Source organism: Eretmochelys imbricata, chromosome 9, assembly GCF_965152235.1.
Source record: "Eretmochelys imbricata isolate rEreImb1 chromosome 9, rEreImb1.hap1, whole genome shotgun sequence".
NCBI classification, from domain to species: Eukaryota; Metazoa; Chordata; order Testudines; family Cheloniidae; genus Eretmochelys; species Eretmochelys imbricata.
The window spans coordinates 23,611,484-23,631,311 of record NC_135580.1 but is presented as its reverse complement, the minus strand read 5'-3'; the positions used below and the strand labels follow the sequence as shown (position 1 = coordinate 23,631,311).

At 38.8% G+C, this 19,828-nt stretch overlaps 1 protein-coding gene across 3 annotated transcripts in view; it reads left to right on the top strand.

Moving 5' to 3' along the window:
• The window catches only part of RSRC1 (arginine and serine rich coiled-coil 1), a 370,782-nt gene that overhangs the window by 14,717 nt on the left and 336,237 nt on the right, over positions 1 to 19,828 (top strand). For all 3 annotated transcript variants that reach the window (XM_077826483.1, XM_077826481.1, XM_077826482.1), the window contains exon 3: positions 5,301 to 5,426. In XM_077826483.1, the coding sequence (XP_077682609.1) occupies positions 5,301 to 5,426 (126 nt within the window). The remainder of the gene's footprint in view (positions 1 to 5,300; positions 5,427 to 19,828) is intronic.

Below are 19,828 nucleotides of genomic sequence, written 5' to 3'. Positions count from 1 at the left end.
TGTTGCACCAATGAAGCCCGGTTTTAGATGATGAAGGTGAGACTAGTCGAAGAATACTCAACTTGTACTGCTACATTTGACATAATTGATCAGAAGTTGCTGCTGAATCACTTAACAATTTATGACATGAGTAAACAAGTGCACTTTCCTAGTTTTATTCTTTTCTAATCAGTGATAAGTCATGATGGGGAAGTCCCGTATTTCTCCATAAGCCTAGATATGTGGAATCCTTTAGGCCTAGTTCTTTTTTCTGCTCCTGCTTAGCATCTGCATAGAGCCCTTAGGGGACATAGTAAGATGACATGAGCTTCGATGCCAAAAATATGCTGATGAGATGCAGCTTTATGAATCTCTTTCGTCTAGTGCAGACACGGATATCTCACAGATAAAACAGAGCTTGAGGGAGACTGGAGTCTGGATGAAGACCAGTGTACTTAAATTGAATCCAGAAAAGACCAAAGCATTTGCTTTGAGGATCTAGCTATCACTTTTGCCTCACTTTCTGTTTAGGGCATTTGCACCTGACAGTTAAGATGGTATTACACCTCAGGGTCAGGGATGAATCAAGCATGACCCTTAAAAATCGAATAGCAGCAGTCAGTAAGAGAAGTAGGAAAGGTTGGAGAGAGTTCCTGGAGGCCAAATCTAGGCTGTTAGGTAAGAGATTAAAGTCCTGGATGGTAGTGTTCTCTGAAGTGCTTTCAGTTCCATGTATGTGGCCAGTTAGACAGGCAGAGCTGCAGGGTCTCTGTGCATGGATTAGACAATAGTGTTGGGAGGAAGGATTTAGGTTTATTAAGAACTGAGGAACCTTTTGGGAAAGGAGGAGCCTATACAAGAAGGATGGGCTCTACCTGAACCAAAATAGAACCAGATTGCTGGCATGTAAAATTAAAAAGATTGTAGAGGAGTTCTTAAACTAAGGGCTGGGGGAAAGTTGACAGCTGCATGGAAGCACATTCCGACAGACATTATCCATTAGAGGAGGATTTATTAAAGGAGATATCTGTGTGCTAGTAAAAAGCAGAGGATAGAAGTTGATAGTTATGCAAGACACACCTTCACCGTAGTATTATTCAGAAAACCAGGATGGAAGGAAACTAAATAGCATGTTCAAAAGCAACAGCTCTTCAAATAGGACTAACTCTAATTTAAAATCTCTGCTGACTGCCCACTAAGCAGTCTTCGCTATGTTTTTTAATTTTTGTGCAGTAATAAATGGTTATCCTGATAGGTGCTCTGTAAATACCCTTGTATATTACCAAGCTTCTCTTCTTGTGCTCGCTTCTTTTAAGCATATGTGTGGTCATTGAGGGGAAAAAGAGGTTGAGGTAATATGGGTTGTGATGTCTCCAGTAGGCAGAGAACACACACAGCTCTACATGTCTGTATTTCATTGGATCCAGCTGTTTGTAGTTGATTGGTTGACACAATGTCTTGCTGGGTTTCGGGCTTGGATGAAGGTCAGCTGACTGTAACTCAACCAGAAAAGATTGTGGTTATGTGGATAAATTAGGAGAAGGGACTGGAAGAAACAGTGGTGATGTTAGCTGTTCGTATGGAGGTAGTCTGCCCTTGTTTATGGATCCATTTGGTTTCTTATTTGTAGGGATGTAATTCTGTCACCGTGGTCACAGCTTGTCAGAGAACCTGTGAATTTTGCCATTTATTTCAGCTCCATTGTGAAAGCTCACCACTGAACAGAACCATTTATATGGGCCCTGCTGCGGTGCATTAACAGTTTGTTAGTTCGCTTTGATATAATCTTCTTTGTAATGGGACTAGATCAAAGTGAACTAACAAACTGTTAATATGTGGCAGCTGATCAAAGCAAACGAACAAACTGTTAATGAGTGACAGTAGGATGTACATGAGCAGTTCATTACTTTGCTTTGATCAGTTATCTCCTCCCCTACCTTACTCCTTGCCTTCTGCTATGTATCCTCCCCTACCACTAATTGCCACCTCTTCCCTTATCAGTTAACCCCCACCTTCTGCTCCTGTCTCCTCCCTTACTCCTAACTCCCATTTTGCACCCACAACAGCATCTCTTCTACCTGCTGTTACTGCTTACACCATGTCTACTTTTCACCCTGCTTTTAAGCTGTTCAATAACTCAGAGCTCCCCTGCTCCACTCATGTCTACCCCTGTGTCAAACCCCTCTCTGTCCCCTCCTTCCATTATAACTCATCCCCCACACTCCTCTCCCCAGTGCAGAGTTCCTAGATGGGGCAGGGTTGGGTCTTTGCCTTCCTCATCCCCGGGTCCCATGTGGTGACCGTTGCCGTTCTCAGTCTTCCTTCCCCCTTGTAGGTTCCCTGGTTCTTGACCTCCCACAGCCCACTCTCCTCTGAGCTTGCCCAGTCTCTCTCCCCACCCTGTCACCAGATGAGGAATGGTCAAGTTGGGATCTCCCATGGGTGGTTTGAACCAGTCTCCACCAAGCAACTGGATGAAGAGACTTTTCCCCAGAGAAGCACCTCGGAGCCTGAGATCCATCAGTGAAATGTTGAGCCTGGGCAACAGGCCGCAGTGAAGGGCTAGGACAAGAGATGGGTCAAAGACTGCAGGAATGGGGATTGAGGACTTGGGGATCTACCAGTGGGAAAGGAGGTAGATAACAGGAGCTGTCACCACAAGGGACTTGGGACATGAGTGGGGGGCGAAGACCCAGCCCTGTCCCATCTAGGAGTTCTGCACTGGGGAGAAGGGTCAGCGGGGTGGGGTGGATGAGTCAAAGTGGAAGGGGGAACAGATGAGGGAGAGGCCCTCTCATATCCCACCACAATTTGAGTACTGATTAATGCGGGGTTCTCAAACTTCATTGCACCGCGACCCCCTTCTGATAACAAAAATTACTTCAGAACCCCAGGAGCGGAAACCAAAGCCCCACTGCCCTTGGCTGGGGTGCCAAAGCTGAAGCCCAAGGGTTACAGCCCCAGGCAGGGGACCTGTAAACTTAGCCATGTTGCCCAGGGCTGAAGCCCTTGGGCTTGGGTTTTGGTCCGGGGCCCAAGCAAGTCTAAGCCAGACCTGGTGACCCCCGTAAAATAGGGTTGCGACCCACTTTGGGGTCCACGGTTTGAGAATCACTGGATTAATAGTTTGTTCGCTTTGATCTAATCCTGTTTTTAAGAGGATGACATTGAATTCTTAACGCACAGCAGTTGCCTCCAGAAGGTTGCAGTGACCATAACACAAAAGTATCTGTTTTTTATTGTGACTGTGCTGTAAATTATGCATAATTTTACTGTGACAAAATCGAATCCCTATTCACTTGCTTCTCAATTTCTAGGTACAAGGTGTGGTGTTTGTTTTTTAGTATCCACACTTGGACAGGAAGTAACCTTTCTTCTTTTGGAAAGGTGAACGTCCACAGTGATACATTTCTCTGTCATCTAGAGAATGGATTATAGCAATGCTTCTATATGGGCTACATATTAATACTACTCGCATATCAACTAGTGCAGAATATGGTAGCTCAACTGAGGGGCATAACAGTCACCAGGTTAATTGTGAGGTGGAGGGTCATCTGAATGAGGGGTTCTCTACTCTGACATTTGTTTCCCTTATGCAGTCTCCAGAACAAGTCTCACCTCTTCTCCCAGGATTTGGATTGGGAAGGATGAGCATTTTGGTGGAGTTTGTAAGAGTTTTATGTTCTGAAATGTGGGATTTGTGAGGATCCTTGTTATGGGGGTAGTTTCTATTTATTATTGCTTTTTTCTAAGAGTTTTCCCATGTGTTAAACATGTACATACATTATTGGAAAGATACATTTTTATAAACTGAAATAAATAACTGAAGTGAATGCCATCCTTCTCTACTCCATTCACCTCATTATGGAGGAAACTTCAAGTTCTAACTGTGATGATAGAAATGATACTTTAAATTGCCCAATAATATTATCAGGAAATGTAAATTCAAAAAGCATACCTAAATGCAAAATTAAGGTTACCCATTACAAAAGTTAAGATAACATAAATATATTAAGTTATGCATATAACAAGAACAAGATAGAAAATACTGCAGAAAAACTATGTGCAGTGTGGCTGTGGCAAACATAACTTTATATGTCCTGAATTTTATTTTTACCATTGCAACCTTAGTCCCCGATCCTGCAACATATTCCATGCAGTTGATCCTTAGACCTACATATATCTTGCTATGGGATGTAGTCCTAAATGTGTGTTTAACTTTATATTTATACAGAAAGAAAAGGAGTACTTGTGGCACCTTAGAGACTAACCAATTTATTTGAGCATGAGCTTTCGTGAGCCACAGCTCACTTCATCAGATGCATACCATGGAAACTGCAGCAGACTTTATATATACACAGAGAATATGAAACAATACCTCCTCCCACCCCACTGTCCTGCTGGTAATAGCTTATCTAAAGTAATCGTCAGGTTAGGCCATTTCCAGCACAAATCCAGGTTTTCTCACCCTCCACCCCCCCACACAAATTCACTCTCCTGCTGGTGATAGCCCATCCAAAGTGACAACTCTTTACACAATGTGCATGATAATGCAGTTAGGCCATTTCCTGCACAAATCCAGTGAGAGAACCTGGATTTGTGCAGGAAATGGCCTAACTTCATTATCATGCACATTGTGTAAAGAGTTGTCACTTTGGATGGGCTATCACCAGCAGGAGAGTGAATTTGTGTGGGGGGGTGGAGGGTGAGAAAACCTGGATTTGTGCTGGAAATGGCCTAACCTGACGATTACTTTAGATAAGCTATTACCAGCAGGACAGTGGGGTGGGAGGAGGTATTGTTTCATATTCTCTGTGTATATATAAAGTCTGCTGCAGTTTCCACGGTATGCATCTGATGAAGTGAGCTGTGGCTCACGAAAGCTCATGCTCAAATAAATTGGTTAGTCTCTAAGGTGCCACAAGTACTCCTTTTCTTTTTGCGAATACAGACTAACACGGCTGTTACTCTGAAACCTGTTTATACAGAGAGGCACAATCCAGTAAATTGGGCTTTGGACTATGTTCTGTTCCTGGCTTTGCCATTGACTAGTTGCATGACCTTGGGCACGTCACTTCACCTGTCCTCCCGCTCTTTTGTCAGTCTTGCATACTTAGAGTGTAAGGTCTGTGGGGAAAGAACTGTCTCTTTACTATTTGTATGTACCGTGCCTAGCACAATGGGACCCTGATCTCAGCTGGGGCCTCTAGGTGCTGTTGTAATAAAAATAAATAGTAGATTATTTGAATGTCCCTTTTAAACTAACATTGATAGGTGTTTTTTAAAAGCAGGAGTGTGCTAATAACACGTTGTTATTTCAGACGCAGACATCGATCCAGCAGTAGCTCTTCATATGGATCCAAAAGAAAACGCAGTCGTAGTCGATCAAGGGGCCGAGGAAAATCCTATAGGTCTCAGAGATCAAGATCAAAGAGTAGAACAAGAAGGTATGATTGTTTTCATTTTCTCCTGCCTTCCTTCTCCCCAGGAAAAAGTAATAGTCATGTTTTCAGTTTTTTAATCAATTTTCCCCCGTACTTTTACTAAGACATACTATGTTACCATAGATTCCTTTTAAAGTATTAAATGATTTGTTGCTGATTGTTTCAAATGTTCTAAAAGCAAATTAATATTTTAGATTTCAAATGAAAAATTCTAAAAACCTATTTTGATAAATAATTAGAATTTAGTTAAAATCTATGATTAAGCTATTGTATGTCATAGAGAGAGAATTCTAAGTAGTTGTTAAATCAGTGCTGGAAGCTAGATGATAGCTATCTGCTCTTTGAATATATGCTGCCTTGGCCATTTTTTTAAAACTGTAGACATAAGATAAAGGCCTTTTAAGTTAATATAGTTGTGCTTTTCCTTGAAAAATTTAAAAAAAATTAAAATGAGAATTATTTAATCAGTTTGTCATATAATTTCTTTTCAAAATTCAGTGTTTTTTGTCAAATTAAGCTTCTAAAAACATCATCCTGGAGTACCAATAGCCTGTGAAATGCAATATAAACATTTTAGAGAAACCAAACCTTTAAGACAGAAGGAAGGAACCTTCTAAAATCAATGTCAGTAAAGATGAAGATTGCTTTTTTGAAAACTTCAAATAAAAGGGGAAATTCTTTTGGTTTGAGAGAGCTTTTCTTCCAAAAGGGCTCTCTGCAGTATTATAAATAGAGCCTTATTCTTATTAATTGACAGTTTTTTCTCTGGGACTGCAGAATTCCATTTCTGGTCTTTCTCCCGTCTCACCATGTGAAATTAGCTTACTCTCCAGTGATTATATCTTATACAAGCCATGTGTGTAGTGGTTATGTCTGTTGGACTCTCCCGGGTATCCTTAGTGTCCAGAGAGCTATGGAGTTTGGGATATGCTAGCCATCAAACTGGCATGTCATTTCAAATTCCCTGTAACTTAAAAATTCAAATTGGGGAACACTTAGGCCTTGTCTACACTACCGGGGTAAGTCGACCTAAGTTATGCTACTCCAGCTACGTGAATCGATGTAGCTTAGGTCGACTTACTGCAGCATGTACACTGCGCTGCTCTCATTTTGGTGGAGTACTGGAGTTGACTGGAGAGTGCTCTGCGGTTGATTTAGCGGGTCGTTGACCCCCTGCTGCATCGATCACAGCAGCGTCTATCCCCGGTAAGTGTAGACATGGCCTTAGATGAGAAGATGAAGTACATACTGTGCATTTGGCTGGTCAGATGCAAAGGACAGCTAAAAAGAGCCTTAGACTGGCTTAACTGGAACAATGTGAAAATTCCTTGCCTGTCCACAGATGGGTGGTTTTCTGTATTCCTGAACCAGGTAAATAGTGGCTTTATGTGAGGTCTCTGTGTATTATTGGCTTGTCATAGACCAGCCCTAATTGCTCTTCTTTTCTCTCCCATCCATGGTCCACTCAAAAAGAGAGTGTTTATAGACTATGCAAATTTCTGATGTTTCATGTTCAGATGTGTATAGAACTAAGATTTGCAGACATATGTGGTGTGGAAAGCTATAGCTTTTTTGGTAAATCTGTTTGTGACTAATAGGTGTTTTTGATAATAACAAGCAGAGTTGTTATTAAAAAGCTGACTGTTCTAAAAGCATATCCGTGTGTTAACTCTAGAAGTAGAAGGTTTCAAAGAGTATTATAGCATGTTTTAATTTTCTTTGTTAACTTTAAAAAAATAAGTTTCGTACTCTTATTTCAATGTGTATCCTCTGAAAAATATGTTTATTATCAATGGCATTGTTTTAGTCACTCTCTATTGAATTTACGGGCCTATGTCCTGTTACTGAATGATAACTACCAGACAGGTGAGGCATCCAATTCTGAATTTTTGAATAAAGTGATGTTTATTCAAGTGATGTTCATTTAAGTTTATTAATTTTCATTATGAGGGTGGTGAAACACTGGAATGCGTTACCTAGGGAGGTGGTAGAATCTCCTTCCTTAGAGGTTTTTAAGGTCAGGCTTGACAAAGCCCTGGCTGGGATGATTTAACTGGGAATTGGTCCTGCTTCGAGCAGGGGGTTGGACTAGATGACCTTCTGGGGTCCCTTCCAACCCTGATATTCTATGATTCTAAGTGATGTTTTACTTTTAAATATACCTGATTAGGAGAATTGTTTTCTAAATTTCTTTCACCATCATTGTTCGTACGTGCATTATAACTGTTGTCTGGATACTTGTTTCTTCGGAACATGTGTAGGAACATTTTGGTTATTTAAGCAGCTTGATTGGTTCTCCAAATGGACCTTGACAATAACCATGCAATCACAATAGCAGCTGTTGAACTCAATGGGAATACTTTTGCATAAATGTTTGCTGATTTGGCTCTAAGTTTACAAAAAATTGGGTGTAAAATAATTAAATGGCAAAAGCATAAGGTGCAAATGAAAGTATATTTAGTAAACCAGATATTGAATTTTAGGGAATAAAGGAGCTACACAGTAATTTACAGAGTTGAGGGTTTTAGTGTAATTAAATATAAACACCAGGTAATATTTAAATACTCAAAGTAAGACTAATAGACTAAATTATTTGAGCTTTTGGTAGTTAGTCCCATGGTACAGAATGTTACTTATTTATGAAATGTATGGTGTTTACAACAGTATAAATTTTACATAATTATGGAAGCATTGGTGTACAGTAGTTCACTTTTAATTACTAATCTCAAGCATTTTTTTAAGTAAATAGGTACAAGAAGTATCCTAAACTGCAAAGGGACAAGGGCATTTAGCACATTGAACACTTACAAGTAAAGCTCATGAGGTCACACTTGCTGCTCCACTCTGATTTCCTAGTATGCACCATACTGTGATGTTACAGCTACCATTAAATGGATTAGGCTCATTTCTGGGGAGGAGTTATGTCAATTACTGTTTTTTTTTTTTGTTTTTTTGTTTTTCCTTGCAAGGATTAAAAGTATATTCTAAATAAAATAGCAAAAAACATACAGAACCTTGTAAAACTTTGCAAGATTATTCAAAAACATAATTGACTTGACCCAGATAGCTAGACTCTGCTATGATAAGAGCTGTGTGGTCTGATTTCATTGGGGTGTTTGAAATGAACAGAAGGTTATATTTAGAATCAGTTACAGTGCTTGCCTCTTTGTACCTACTTTATTTGGGGGCATTCAGCACTTAATTTTTTAAAATAGTTACACAACAGCTTTAAAGCAGAATCTGCTGGCATTTCCATTATAAACTTAATTTTGGGGAAGTGTTTTAACTTAGCTTTTTTGTTTTTTCCTTGTGAAATTTGGTGTATACTACATATAATACAGTGTAGGATCATTTAGGGTCTGGGCTGTGATCATGAGTAGCTTGCTACTTACTGCTAATGGAGTTATGCTCTGGTGGTAATGGGGGTTGTGCTCTTGGTGCTTAAAGATTCAGGTTCAATCCCCAATAACAGCTTGTGGAGTTTGAATGCATATGTACATCCATGGGTCTACTCTTATGTTCTCTGGCTGAGTTGGAGGACTGCAGGATCTGGCCTTCTAATTACACAGTAAAGTTATTTTCTCATTCTGGATTTTGTACTCTGGATTTCCTCTGTTTCAAAGTTATAACAGTTATTTAAAATAATCAGCCAAGTTCTGTTTCAGTTAAGAGGTGCTCAAATTAGCTAAATGATGAACAATCGTACAGTATATTAATGGTAAGGTGAGTAGTAGAATTTTCTAACATTTTTTAAAAAAGAAATTAGAAATTGCTAACAGTAGATACATACCAGAGATTTGCACCTCTTTTTATTCCTTTCTGATAGCTTTTTTCTTTCCCCACTCCTCTCTTTTTCTGTCACCAGTGCCTTTCTGCAGCTGCTGCTATTCTGTGATTTTTTTGTGACTAGAAAGCTGCTAGTAGCACCAGAGTTCTGTTAAGTCTTCCTTATTCATTGGTGCTAATGGTAGTTATAACAATGCAACATATTTCATACCCCAATGCTACTTTCCCATCTCAAAATCTGTCTAGTGCACCTGAAGTCCAGTGGCTTAGGGATTTGTAGTTCTGAGGTCATTGCTGAATAAGACTCCTCTGTGAGTATCTCGTACAGCTACCATAATTCCAAAGCTGGCTGTCATTAACTTTTGTTCATGAGTCAATTTATATTTTACATCTGATTCAAAAACTAGATGCTGAAGGCTAAAGTGAATATTTATTTATAGAGAGCCTGTGATGCTTTTGATGTCAGATAAGGAACCTGATTTTACAATCGAAATAAACTGAATGAGGAGTGTGGAAGAAGGGATCAATGCAAAAGCAAAGTGATTGAGCAGTTGTTTAGTACACCTTATCAGTTTCTTGTAGGTATATAGAGGCTGTCTGCACCACTTCCCACACTTGGAACAAAGTGTGGAGTTGTGAGTGGAAGAAGGAGAGCAAGGATTCTGCAAAGGTGAGGAGCGAAGTTGGCAAATCATAACCAAAGAACATTAGAAGCTGACATCAGAAATGTGTTGAAGGCTTCAATAAAAGAGAGAACCTTCTGGTTATATAAGCATCTCGTATTCTAAGATGAATTTATGCACAGGATTTCTCAGCAAAACAGAGCTAACTGCCATCTGTTGAGTTTTTATAGCAGTAACAAAAGGTGCACAAAGACAGTTGCTATTAGCTTAAAAATAACTCTTGTAGGCATGTCTGTTGATGTCCTGGTAGTGGAACATGGAGGACTGGAGTTAAAATGTCTTTAGTTTTCTGGGTTGGGAGTCTGAAGAGGCAGCTCGCCCAGCACTGTGTATTGCTCTTTGTGTTTTTTAGATGACTTCCCTCTCTACCTCCCATGTTCCTAACTAACACTTGGAGCAGTTTTGGTAAGAGTCACACTCACACCCCATCTTATTCCCGGAGCAAGTTGTTGCAATGTGGGGCCCGAGTGAGTTTAGAAAGGGGGTTGGGTGGGTGGGTGGGTGGGGAGTGTGTGTGTGTGTGTGTGTGTGTGTATTAAACCACATCTGATTCAGAATATTAGACTTCCCTGTCTCCATTAATAAGTACGTACATTCTCATGACAAGCTATGTTCATAAGGTGACCTGTTTGCTTTATAGTACCATATAAGCGTCATATGATGACACTTGCTGTAACAAACTCTATTTTTTGTTGAATAAGACAGCAACTAGGCTCATGAAATACATGTAACCTTTTTGCTTTGTTTCTTGAAAGGTTTATCCTGCATAGCCTCTTCTCTCTCAAATTTTTCGTACTTTGAGTGTGGGTACCACTTTTGAGCACTTGAGGAAGGAACATCTTTCCATGCTATTTTGTTATCCTCCATTTGAGTTCTTGAAAGGGAGATAGACACAATAACTGAGCACTGTGAGAAATGAATGTAATCTAATGAAGTGCAGAGGATTTTATGAGGTTTTTTTAATGGAAAATATTACCCATAGAGTTCACCTCTAATTTTATTTTTTTTGATCATGTCAGTATTAAGTTTCTCCAGCTTCATACAGGTGTTGCTGAAATTTGGTAAAATTGTGTAATCCAGTCACTATGCACCAGGAGTCAAACCTGAGCTTTCATGACTACTTTATTTTCCTATTTTGACAGAGAACTTCAGGGTCTCAATGCACAGGAGAAGATGGTGTAAAGAGGAAGTATTTACATTTTGTAGGTATTAAGGATTTTTTTGGGAAAAGGGTGAGGACTAGATCATAGAATTGTAGGACTGGATGGGACATCGAGAGCTCATCTAGTTCTAGTCCAGTCCCCTGCACTCATGGCAGGACTAAGTATTATTTAGGCTATATCTGACCTGTGTTTGTCTAACCTGCTCCTAAAAAATCTCCAATGATGGAGATTCTACAACCTCCCTAGGCAATTTATTCTAGTGCTTAACCACCTTGAGAGTTAGGAAGTTTTTCTAATGTCCAACCTAAACTGACCTTGCTGCTATTTAAGCCCATTGCTTCTTGTCCTATCCTCAGAGGTTAAGAAGAACAATTTTTCTCCCTCCTCCTTATAACAATCTTTTACGTACTTGAAAACTTATTATGTTTCCCCCCTTAGTCTTCTCTTCTCCAGACTAAACAAACCCAATTTTTTCAATCTTCCCCCATAGGTCATGTTTTCTAGACCTTCAGTTATTTTTGTTGCACTTCTCTAGACTTTCTCCAATATATCCACATCTTTCCTAAAATGTGGTGCCCAGAACTGAACACAATACTCCAATTGAGGCCTAATCAGAACGGAGTAGAGTGGAAGGATTACTTTTCGAGTCTTGCTTACTACACTTCTGCTAATACATCCCAGAACGATGTTTGCTTTTTTTTTTTTTTTGGCAATAGTGTTACACTGTTGACTCATATTTAGCTTGTGATCCACTATGACCCCAATACCTCTTTCTGCAATACTCATTCCTAGGCAATCATTTCCCATTTTGTATGTGTGCCATTGATTGGTCCTTCCTAAGTGGAGTACTTTACATTTGTCCTTATTGAATTTCATCCTGTTTACTTCAGACCATTTCTCCAGTTTGTCCCAATCATTTTGAATTTTAATTCAGTCTTCCAACCTGTCCCAGCTTGGTATCATCCGCAAACTTTATAAGTGTACTCTCTATGCCATTATTTAAATCACTGATGAAAACATTGAACAGAACCGGACCCAGAACTGATCCCTGCAGGACCCCACTCGAGATGCCCCTCCAGCTTGACTGTGAACCACTGATAACTACTCTCTGGGAATGGTTTTCCAACCAGTTATGCACCCACCTTACAGGAGCTCCATCTAGGTTGTATTTCCCTAGTTTGCTTATGAGAAGGTCATGTGAGATAGTATCAAAAACCTTACTAAAGTCAAGATACACCAGATCATCTGCTTCCCTCTCTATCCACAAGGCCTGTTACCCTGTCAAAGAAAGCTATTAGGCTGGTTTGACACAATTTGTTCTTGACAAATCCATGCTGACTGTTACTTATCACACTATTGTCACAAATTGCTTAATTTGCTCCATTATCTTTCTGGGTACTGAAGTTGGCCTTATTTCCTGTTTTGTAGATTGGCACTATATTTGCCCTTTTCCTGTCCTCTGGAATCTTTCTCATCTTCCATGACTTTTTTAAGATAATCACTAATGACTCAGATACCTCCTCAGTCAGCTCTTTGAGTATTCTAGGATGTATTTCATCGGGCCCTGGTGACTTGAAGACCTCTAACTTGTCTTCAGGGGATGGGCTCAGATTACTAGCACAGAAATTGAAAAGATTTTTGGAAAATTACTTAACTAAGAGCTGGACGGGACTTGAATTGGGCTGGTATGTTCCCATATTCTGTACTGCAGAGGGTCTCAAATTTCATTGCACTGCGACCCCCTTCTGACAACAAAAATTAATAACACCCCAGAATGAGGGACCGAAGCCTGAGCTCCACGGCCCCATGTGGGGTTGGGGGAAGCAAAGTCCAAGGGCTTCAGCCCCAGGGAGGGAGCCTGTAACTTAACCCTGCTGCCCAAGCATAAAGGCCTCTGGCTTTGGTCCTGTGTGGTGGGGTTTTGGCTTTGGCTTTGGTTCTGGGCCCCAGCAACTATAAGCCGACCCTGGTGACGCCATTAAAATGGGGTTGCAACCCACTTTGGGGTCCTGACCTACAGTTTGAGAACCGCTGCTGTACTGTTACCTCTCTGAGTCCACCGACATCTTGCTTTACCTCCTTCCCACAATGTCAGCTTGAATGGCCACCGTGAATGGCCACTGCTCCTGAGCTACTGCAGGCAGCTGCTGCAGAACATGAGACAGCAGTGCGGAGCCAGTGCACAGCTTTCCAGTGGAGAAGAGAGAGCCATCTGGTAGTGATTACTGTTGCTCTTGTTGGCCAGGATTGAATACTTGGGCTTTTCTCCCGTTACCTTCTCCTACAGCCTATGCTGTCAGCTACTCAGAAGTCGAGGGAGAGGATTTGACTCCAGGACCCCTCTTTGCTACCTTGCTTCTTTCCCCTATTGTCTCCCTTTTCCCTGCCTTTCTCTTCGTCCTCCACCAAGAAATGGAGAGGGTACAGAGAGATGAGATGGAGAGGGTCATGGTTAGGAAAGGAGAAGTAATGTGGTGTGAACAGGTCATGAGTAATGTTGTGGGTGGAGCTGGTGCTGTGGGCAGAGCCTGAGTGATTATCACCACCTACTCTTTTTCCAGTTTGATTCTGGAGCTGGAGGGAAGATAGTGGGTGCTGGGGAGCACTCTAGTCCGACAAGAACATGAGATACGTGTGTTATAAAACAAAAGTATCACTTATTTCCTAGTAAAGGATAGGACAGAAATTACAGTTGAACTTGAGGAAGGGCAGGTTGGGATCAGAGTTAAATTCAGGAAAAGTAATGGGATGTCAGATAAAGAATGAAATAAAAATGGAAGAGGACCTTGACATATTGAACATTACTGAAAAATGGTGCAATGACCAAAGACAAATGGGACCTGGCTATAAACTCCACAGGAAGGACAGATTAAGCCAAAAAGACTGAGTGGTAGTACTATATATAAGAGAGAGCTTTGACTCTAATGAGGCAGCACTGAACATAGCCACTGGGGATGAGGGAAAGGCTATTAGAAAAAAGTGAAAGCTTCAAAACTACTACTTAACTACCAAAGTGCTAATTTGTCCTTTAATAGCAGCTGTTACAGACATTAAGTTATTTTTACTCACTCCATATTGTGAAGTAGGACCTGTTTAGTACTCACTTTTTTTTTTTTCTTTTTAAAAGTAGAATGGTAGTTAAAAGTGGCTTTGGAACCAAAACTGCTGCTGAAAGGGCATCGGGGCTTCTGGAGAAGAGAGGAAGTTCCACATAGTCCAGAAAACCTTTTATATATGAAAAAAGCAAAAAAAATCTTAAAAGATAGTTAGACAAGAAATACTCTTAACAGGAGTACACATTTTCACACAGTTAGTGTGTGGAACTCATTGCCACAAGACATAACGGAGGAAACAAATACTGAATATTCTAATAGTAGTAAACTGCCAGAACGTGCATTACCTTTTGATGCACTTTTTCAGTGGCTGAAGGCATGAAGCTGAAAATGTACTCAAGGCATATGTATAGTAGCTTACTAATGTGTTCCCTAGCATGGCTTATTGTTGTTCATCAAACGTTACAACTGAGCAACACAAGGATTAATGATCCCTAGAATAAGTGTTCTGTATCCATTTTGCTCACAATCTCTGTTTGGTGGTTTAAGTACTGATATCAAGGACTTGAACCTGGGTCTCCTCTGTGGTAGACATAGCTTCTCAAAATAATTTATTTTGTTCCAAAATAAATGTAATACTTGGTCAGTAAGTTGAGGCATCTCTCATCTTTTCATTAACAAGATTCAAAACCCTTTCAGATATTTCAGGTTTTGATTAAAAGTCAACAAAATAGAACAAATGTGACACAAGCAGCGAAGTTATATTAGAACATTAAAGTTCACACTAGCCTTTTATTTTTTGACCTATTGCTTGTGAAAGGTGGTACATTGACAAACATAAGAGCTGCAGTATATTTAATCGTTGAATAGATATAGCTTGGGATGTGGCAAGGAAAGCACAAGCTTTCCTAGACCACTGTGTGTCATCCATTTGCCAGTGTACCTCTCCTTTGATCAGGAGGAATCACCTTTAAGGGTGAGCAATTGTAGTGATTTTTCCACTGGGAAGTGGACTGAGACCACAAACCTCATTTCATATTGGAGACTGAAGAGCTGTTAACTGTTTCAGTTCTTACTTACCTGGCCTGGATTTGAAACAGTGATATAGAGTCTGTAAGCTGTATTTCATTTGCTCATTATCAGTCTTTTCTTTTCTCTCCCCAGCCTCCAACAACATTAGAGTACTTTGTGCTCTCAAATTAATGAGCATGTCAGCGAAAGTATGGCCAGAATAACATGTTTTTTGTAATATTTCTAACACGAGTTTTGTAAGGGTTAATAATAAATGATGTACAGAGCTTTGAACATGTAAAGCACTTGAAGTATCAAGTACAGTATTCTCAAAATAATTGTAAAGTTAAATCCTGTTTCAGTTATTTTTAATATTTTGCGTAGGTATTATGTTTTTCTATCCTAAATGGATTTTTCTTACTTTATCTCAGAACATAAGAAAATATGTGCATATTGCAATTATTTATTTTATGTCAGATGCATCTTAAGAGTCAAGAAGTAAGGCTGACAAGCAATGCTATAAATTTAAAACTGTCCTACAGCAAGATAGTATGATGCAAATATGAATTAATAAGATCACAAACTGAATTTCAGCAAAACAACCATGATTTACATTAAATTAGGAAATTTAAAACCGATTTAGTTTGTTTTACTAAGCATTTGCTTAATAACATTTTGCCTTCTTGCAATCTTTTTAAAGACAATAATGCGTCTGTGAAATGCAGGCACATCCTCAGTAGAAAAATTGAAAGCAACAGCTCACTTTCTGAAACCACACATATAGTGATAGAAAGAAATATTTCAGCTCTACAAAATTTAATAAATCATCCCATTTCCTAATTTGATCATATTAGATGCTGATATGGAAGAAGCATTTCAAATACCATCTCCTCATTAATATACATAAGTCTGGGGAATAGAATGGAATACTTATGCAGAGATGTCACAGTTACTGTTTCTTAGTTTACTAAGTGGAACAGGTTGATGTGATACTGGGTGCTATTTGTCATTGTCTTGTTAAAATGGTTTGGGTCGAGTTATGGAGTCCAGAAAGACGGCGGCTGATAAATCAAAAGTGGATTGAGTGGACAGGAGGCAGTGATTGATACTGTGACAGGATATGAAGAAAGGAATCTTGATACAAGCATGCATGATATTGAATATGAGAAGGAAAATGACCCTGTAGTATGGATATTATTCAGGGGAATGAGAATAATAATATCAGCTTGAAATTATTGCTGGGTGAATATTAGGATAGTTCTTATTAGAGTATTATGCTTCTCTAGGATGGAGGAACTAAAATATGTATAATTTATATGTGCATAGAGTATTAACCTATGTCTTGAGTTTATTACAATTGTTTTTCCAGGTTAATAGAAAATAACTGGTTTTTCTTATACATCAAATCTCCTAATTTAAATCTTTGAATTCATAGGGCTTTAAACACAGTAAAACAAAGGATCCTAAACCTTATTCCTTGATTTCATGCAATCCAGTGATTATAGAGTACTGTACTGTAATTGTGTTTAAATCTGTGAGTTGGTTTTTATTGCCTGCCAAGCATTTTTGGCTTCCACTGTTACCTGAAATTGAAAGCTGCTGTCATGAAATATTTTTGAATTCAGTTCAGTTTTTAGGTTCTTTGACAATTACAGATCTATGTACCTAATAGATGAGACCTTCTAAAAATGATCAAGGTTGGTAATGTTGGTGTTTCTGGATTACCAATGAAAAATATTTTCTGCCCAGGACTTTTATTTGAAAATACTTTACACTTTGATTACAAATTTTCCTCTTTAACTGATTTAATGTTGAAACAAGTGCATGCTATTTTAAGCAGGTGGAAAGGAGACTACTTGCTGTGGATAGTTTCAGAAAATTGTCATTTATTTTTAGGTTAAAAACAAGATGGATGTTGATTGAACTTTCTGCTGTCCTGGCATTGTAAACTAGAATTAATTCAAGGTCAACCCTGATTTGTCAGAATTCTTTTTAGTTTAGAACGTTTGGATCCTGAAAGGATGTGGTCTCCTTATTTTGCAAAGAAGTACAATGTGAAAAAGGTCAAGGAATTAAAAATACTAAATTCTGGAGAACTCCACCCACGCAGTATACTGGCTATTCAGGTATGCAAGATAGCACTAGGTTTAGAGGATAATCTTTAAAATGCATTGCCAGAATTATGAGTCACATAAAGTAAGATGTTACTGCTAGAATTACCAGAAAGTGTGTTTGTTTTGTTTTAAGCACTACTTTTGAAAACTCTCTACTGCTTCAAACACAAGTAAAGGGCTTCATCCTGCTCCCACTGAAGTCATTGGAAGTCTTGCTGTTGACTGAGCAAGATCAAGCCCATCTTTTCTTTCAAACATTTATTAATAGCCAATGCAAACAATAATAGTACAGCACTTTATTACAGATCTTAGGCTTTTTGGAAAATAAAATCCCCTTCAGGATTCCATTGCTTAAAATGTTTCATCGTCTTATGCACAAATACTTACGTCTTCTTTTAGAGAATGATTTGATTTTCCTTAAGTAAAGATTCTGAACCATCAGCTAAGTATGCAATGATAGCACTAACAGAAAATGTGAATGAAAAACTTTTAAGATGACCTATATGGCATCTTAAAAGTTTTTCATTCACATTTTCTGTTAGTGGACCTATATGGCAGTACTGTCAAGTAGCCTGAGCAGACTCTGTTGATACTGTGTTTTGCCTTTTGTTATACCATTCCTTTCTATCTGCTGTCTGCAGACAGTCTGGGTCATTTTGTGTGTGTTTGTGGTGGATGTGCGGTGAATGTGGGGTAAAGGTTTTAGTGGCATGAATTGGGGCATTAAACAAAAGCATTGAAACAGCAATGCAGTCATCCCAAATCCATGCCATTAAAACCTACCACACTATTATGTATTTTGGTCATGCCACATGCATTTAACAGAAGAGCACTAATTTTTTTTGTGGTAGTTATTGTGTCTTTCCACTTGTAAAGCCAAACTGCCTAGATACCACAAGGGCAACTGAGAAGACTTTGGAGGGAACATAAGAACTGTCATACTGAATCAGACCAGTGATTGGTCTTGACAGTTGGAAAAATGGGTCTTGACTTTAAATTGATGTAAAACAACTGTTTCGTCTCGTGATATTGAACCTCAAAGATATCACTGGTCTAGAAATGAATATTGCTCATCCTGCATATCATCTGTGATTATTTTTTTTTTGATGGGAAAGTAGAAAATGTCTCTGGAGAGTTAATTGTCCTTTTATAACAAAGCATCTATCTGAAAGTTGCTCCGTGGCTCGGACTGATGTTACTTCTGGTAGAGACGTATTAGTGAACAAAGTGCTGGTGAGGTGGCTAGAAGCGCATTATAAATGCGCTTTATCATAAAACAGCATAATATCAGGCTCTGCAGTTGTTTACATAGTTACCATGATGTATATGCCTGTAAATATGTATTTAATCTCAGTGTCTAAATATTTGAAGTATTTGTTTTGGTTGTGTAAGTAACTAAAGCTCTGCAAAACGTCAGTGATCTCTTCAGATGAATCCTTTTTTACACAAGATAGCTATTTGAGTAGATACACTGCATGACAAGTAGAGATGGTGAAAACATTTCCAGCAAACCATTTTTCAATGGAAAATGCCTCTTCAATTAAAACTAAAAGGTATGTGGTTGTGGGAAAATTCAGTTTGGTTGAAATTTGTTTTTTCACAAAAAATTGGAAGTCAAAACATTTGAAGACATTTTTGTTTTGATTTTGGTGAAGGGTGGAATGTTTTTTTCTCTTTTGCTCATTTTATTTGTTTTCTGTACTAGAAAAAAGCAAATGGTTTTCCCATTGAAATGAATGCAAAACTTTAATGCAAAACAAACAATTAGTGGAAAATTTAAAACAAAACTATTTTAAGTTCTTTTGACATTTTCCCTGAAATATACTTGCCTTGTTTTGACCAGCTCTAAATATAAAAAAAAGCCTATGTAAGTATCAAGCTGTAGTAATAGCCTCCCAACAGCTTTTAAAAATCCTGGTAGCAGCATGCTAGCAGAAACTTACATTTCAGATCCATAATATCAGATGTCAGAAGGTCATTTTGATTTCCTTCCAGTCAGTTAAAAATAACTTGATATTTAGATGTTCATTTTAAAATTAACTGCTTTGTGTTCTATCTGTTTTTTAGGCTGCTATATTTATACACAATATATGGAAGCCTGATTTTAATATACCATTCTTTTAATAACTACATTGGTATCCTACTAAATGTAATTTTATTAAATTTGCAAATGAGCAACGGTAGTCCTGCAGCATGAAAATGTGTATGTTTAAGAACAGTGATGTAGCAATCCAGTTTTTTTGGATCAAGAAGTTCTTGGCGTTTATTGGATGCTGGAAATGAATCTGAAGAATAAAGCAATACAACAAGATTTTGCGCTGCGTATGTGCTAGGCCCTTTCCAAATATCGGAAGAAACAGTACTGACCTCAAAGTGCTCACAATCTAAAACAAGCAACAAAGGAAGTTGTAGCAGAGAGGAATAAAACAAATTTAACTGATTATTTAAAACTTTATCACAAACTGCTTCTACCTATCCATTATTAATTGGCAGTTGCTTGTACACATCATGCTAGAAATTGTTTTTTGAAGGGATTTGAAGGAGTAGAGGGGGTAGTGCCCTTGTGGGTTAGTTCAGGGAGGGGGGTTAAAAAAA